General features: G+C 42.2%; 1 protein-coding gene across 2 annotated transcripts in view; it reads right to left on the bottom strand.

The window, feature by feature from the left end:
- Positions 1–3,588, bottom strand: part of fsta (follistatin a) — a 5,232-nt gene extending 1,644 nt beyond the window's left edge. Inside the window, exons 1-5 of one of the 2 annotated variants that reach the window (XM_020926131.2) lie at positions 3,250–3,588; positions 2,145–2,336; positions 1,817–2,035; positions 1,513–1,737; positions 835–1,065 (exon numbers count right to left, since the gene is read on the bottom strand). In XM_020926131.2, the coding sequence (XP_020781790.1) occupies positions 835–1,065; positions 1,513–1,737; positions 1,817–2,035; positions 2,145–2,336; positions 3,250–3,340 (958 nt within the window). In that variant the 5' untranslated portion in view covers positions 3,341–3,588. Of the gene's footprint in view, positions 1–834; positions 1,066–1,512; positions 1,738–1,816; positions 2,036–2,138; positions 2,337–3,249 lie in introns of both variants that reach the window. The other variant, XM_020926058.2, reaches the window with a different exon arrangement.
- Positions 3,589–5,050: the final 1,462 nt, after the last annotated feature.

Genomic DNA, 5,050 nt, shown 5'->3' with positions numbered 1-5,050 from the left:
ATAAAAGCTAACAAAATGTTAATGTTTTGCAATGCTTGGATGAGCAATTGAATAATACACAAACAAGCCGATAGTATTTGCATACTATGTCATATCACATTCATTTTGAGGTGATTATAAAGTTGATCCCATAGTTTGCTTTGCAGATCTTAAACATATACATACACAACTTTTCACATCTAGACTTGTGACAAAAGGAAGAATTTTTCTTCTATGAATTAAATCTATGCGGTTGAGAGATTGGCACCAATGTTACAATCACCCTATGTCCATTCAATACATTTGAGTAAAAAAATGTATGTCAGTTGTTGGCAGTGTAACGTTGGGGGAGACAGTGCATTTTGAACGTAATATTTTAGCAGACAGAAACAAAACACTAACAAGAGACATTTGCAATAACACCATTGCCACAAAGTTAGCACGTGACATGTGCGAAATAATCACTATTACAAACAAAAGTTTAAGGCAAACTGTTCCTGCAGGTCATAAGAGTGAGCCAACTAGATGTTGAAGGTCATAACTTTACACTGCAAACCAATATTGTTTTTGTATTTTGTTGAGTTTGGTTTAATGACCAGGCTCCCAGACAGAATATTTCAGTCAGTTTCAGTTATTGTGTTTTCAATACTAAAAAACACAAATGCGAAACACAAGAACATATGTCAGCAACAAGACAATGTCATGCAACTTGTTCCATTTCAAAGTTCTTTGCCTGCTTATGTGATGTGGCTGTGTGGGTCTGGGCACAAATGGATATGGATGCTCTCAGGGTAGGGAAAGCAACACCAAACACTGTCTTTGGATGAAGGTGTTTTTCTCATTTTGTTTACTTACAGTTGCAAGATCCTGAGTGCTTTACTTCAAGGAGAACCCCCAAGGAGCAAGCAGCCTGCTTCATGGCACATTCACTGGAATATGTAGTGTTGTCACTGGCACAGACAGCCTCGTCAGTTCGGCTCTCCGGACAGCTCTCATCACACAGGGAGCAGCGCCCCCGGCTCATGCGGGCGTCCCACAGACACTTCTTTCCTCCACTGCACTGGATGTCCTCGCACGACTTGGCCTCTAGGTGCAGAGACAGCATGAATTAGCTTAGGGAAATATGCCCTAAAATGGTTTAGAATGGATGCTTTTCAAGCAACATCAGATGTCTGCTGAGGCTTGGACAAGTAAGCTACAAGAATGAACTACATCCTGTTTTATTGGGACTGATATTGTGGTATTTTTAAGACACTGTGATTGTGATTTCTGGATACAATTTGAGGCAAATATTAACTTGAAGCCTTCATGTCTTTATGGCCCCCAGCACTGCTCTGCTTCACTCTGTGTTTCTCCAGTTCCCATATGGAAAAGAGCTGCCAACATCAGGAAATAATAAGATGTCTATCATCTCTTGAGCAAACACAAGTAACTACTAACACACACAGTTTGTGGACCCCCTTCTTAGTGGAATGTTGGCAGAAAGAGGAGGAGTGAGTAATCTCAGCCAGGACCACGCAGTTGGACACTTACTGATGCATTTGCCCTCATAGGCCACGCCAATGGATCGGCCCAGCAGACATGTAGCTCTTCTCAGGTGGCATGCGCTTGCATACACAATCCCGTCATTTCCACACAGGTATTGCTCGGGTGACGTCACATCTGGGCAAATCCGATTACACGTCACACAGTATGCGTTATTTGTCTGGTCCACAACGCACGTGGAGCTGCCGGGGCAAAGGACGTCACGGCACGTTTCTGGCAAGACAGAATAGTAGAAGATAAATACAAATGTCGCTGACGCACATCTTACACAAGCATAAAACAATCTGCTTACTTTTGCACCTGCCCTGGTATTGCACATCCAGGTCTGGGTGGCCTTTGCACTTCGCTTTCAGCAGCGCGCACTCGTCTTTGTAGGTCTTTCCATCCGAGCCACACACAGGACCCTTCCAGGTGATGTTGGAACAGTCTGGTGCGCACACGCAGCGCGGCTTACTCCTCCTGTTCATCTTGCACCGCTTTCCGGGCCCACAGTCAACATTGTCACACGTTTCTAGAGGAGTGCATAAAATGTTATGTGATGCTTATGAGAATTTATGAGTGTAAGTAAATATGGGGCAACCGTGTCATGTGAGGACAAATGGAAATTAATGCACCTCCACCTTTGCATGGTATGCAATTAGGCGCTCCGCCATTGAAGATCATCCACCTAAAGAGCGTGCTATTGGGGACATCCTCTTCGGTCCAGGACGTACCCAGACGGCCGCTGCGGCAGCATTCCTCTCGGCTCATTCCGGGCATGTACAGTACTTGGCATCTTCCGTTCTTTCCTTGCTGCAGCCAGCAGTTACCGGCTGCGGACAAAAGGACATAAGCTTCAGTGTGATGTACTCAGTTATGCCACAAACAAACAGCGGGCATTATCCAAGGCGCGCCCTCCCCGCGTCCCGCGTACCCGTAATCTATCTCGTTTTTTCGGGAGCAGTGGCACTGTTAACACTGTTATATCCCAGTTGTGACTGTCCCCTACAATGCCGTCTCAAAGCAGAAAGTACACGAATAAGTGGCGCGAGATGCGGGGAGGAGGGGACTTTATGCCCAAAGCCTTCTCGTTATCTCTGCACAGAAAGTGGAGTGTCTAGACAGTCTTAAATAGCAGCCAATCTCTTCTACAAAACCAATTTTTAGGGGAAGACATTGAACATCCAAACTAAAAGCAAAATATACAACGAAACATGTTTCAAAAACTAAATGTCGTTTTTAAATAAAGACATGTTATGGTGTTTTATTGGTAGAGTATGATTTTACAGACAGAAAGACAGACAGCACCAGGCGCACCACCTATAAAGTGTTCACCAAGTCCCCAAGTGAAGAAAATTACCTTATCATACTCTGCTCGCTTTTAATACTACAATATTTTAAAAGATCACTATTTTAATATCTTTCTCGAAAACATCTACAGACACTAATTTGTGCCTTATATAGGTAACTCTCCGAGTGGAAGGTGTCCAGATAAATCTGAGGCTGGCAGCAGCGCGGCTTTACGCACAACTTAACATGTAGACTCATGGGCACTGAAGTGTCCCATACCGCACCTGCTTTGACAATTCTTACACAAACTGCATGTGGGGACTACAGACACAGTCAGCAGACAAATTACACCCAGACTTTGTTCAAGTTTATCGTAGTAGGCGACTAAACAATACTAATTTTACGCTTCAAATCAAACTTTCATAAAGTAGTCGTAATTGTATGTCAATACCTTACCTTGAACTTTTTGATGTTCCATAAGATGACAAAGCCAAAGGAAGAATAGCAAAATGCCTGGTTGGAGGTGGTGTTTCAGCATCCCAAACATGATGGATGGAGAGGCAACGTGAAGCTCGTCAGTGACACAGGCAGCGCCAAAGTAATCTGCTTAAGGTGGCAGTGTTGAATAAGTGTCAGTCTGAGAATGCAGCCTCTCTTTTTAAATCTATAAGGGGTCTCGGGTTGACTGTCTTTGGTGGGCGGGCTCCTCTTCTGTGGGGGTGGGGAGATTTTTTTCTTAGCAAAGTTCGTTCAATCCTAATCAGGTGACAGAGTTACAACCAACTTTCTCCTGCCTGACTCAGTAAATGAAGTATTAACTCATCACTGGAGGAAATCCACCAGACATCAGCACCAAAAACAAACACGTCACTGAGCAATTTGAAAGTTGCTTTTTTATGTCACAAATGTACTTTTTAATGACCGAACTAATTAGAGGGAAAACAAACAGATCTCAATTTACCATTTTTGTTATGCAGAAGTACAGCATGGAAACAAAACATATAACCTTACTAACATAATAATAATAACAATCATAACAACAACAACAATAACAAAAATAATAATAATGAAATAACACATAATAATAATAATTATTATTATAATAATGTAAAATAAAGCTAGCATATTATTATTATTATTATTATTATTATTATTATTATTATTATTATTGCAATAATAACAATAACAATAATAAGATGACAGAAGGCATGCGAGCATCTTGGAGAGTGCACTCCACTGTAACCGATATTTTTTTTTTTCCACCAACTGCAGACAGAAGTGTAAATCTTTTGATGAGGGGAGCCTTTTTAAACGGATCCTTGTCCAGACAATAATAGAGTTCATAGTAGCTCTGCAGCCGCGCTTCTAATATTAGAACAGACAGTTGTTTGGGTTTCTCTCACGGGTCAAGCTTTTAAATATAATCAAACCTGTTTCCGAAGAGGCTTCACCAGACAGAGCAGTACGGTGTTGCGTTTCATTCAATGGGCACATACAAACACGCAGACCTTGGTGGGCTCTTGACGCGCTGACGCACAGTCTGCACTTCTTTAGAAGTCCTCGCGCGACCTCTTCAGCGGAACTCGGGTTACAGCTACGCTTAGAGCAGAGTGCAGTGGACTCTGGGAGGCTCTCAACGTCATTAGACAGTTAGGCCTACTAACAGCCTACACAGTGCCTTAAGGTCCACTTTATTCAGAGCACCTTGTGTGACCATGGTGTTTATGAATCATAATAGCCTATAAACACGAGCACTTGATACTACACACATCATAGGACAATAACTTGAATGATATATTTTATTTTCTGACAGCTGTCACCATGAAAATATAGAATAAACTCTAAAGGCTAGGTCATCTGAGGGCACTTAGTCTCTGAATATTGACGCACAGAGTTAGACAAGTCTCTTTTTTACTTAATCTATGAGAAAGCTAAACTTCAAACGATAGAAAGATATTAGCCTCAAGTGGTCCAAGCCAAATGTCACCAATAGCCTAATAGCAAAGACAGGCTATGTGAAAATGTACACTCGTCACTGTCTCGTGTCATGTTCAGCAATCTGTTGAGTGTTCCCAGTGTGTGATTTGTGAGACAAGTCTTTGAAGAGTTGGAGTTTCCAAAACACCTGACATGCAGTCCACTACTGCACCACTGTATCAACTTTAAAGTCCTGGCTCAAATCCTGAAGTCATCAAGGGCTTGTATGACCTTCTGTCCCAAAAGTCACTTGCATGTGTAGAACAAAACTATACACCTC

The sequence above is a fragment of the Boleophthalmus pectinirostris genome, unplaced genomic scaffold, assembly GCF_026225935.1.
Source record: "Boleophthalmus pectinirostris isolate CB_2022bp ecotype Guang Dong unplaced genomic scaffold, ASM2622593v1 HiC_scaffold_4, whole genome shotgun sequence".
Taxonomy (NCBI): domain Eukaryota; kingdom Metazoa; phylum Chordata; class Actinopteri; order Gobiiformes; family Gobiidae; genus Boleophthalmus; species Boleophthalmus pectinirostris.
Note: the sequence above shows the minus strand (reverse complement) of the source record. Positions and strands in the feature narration are given on the sequence as shown.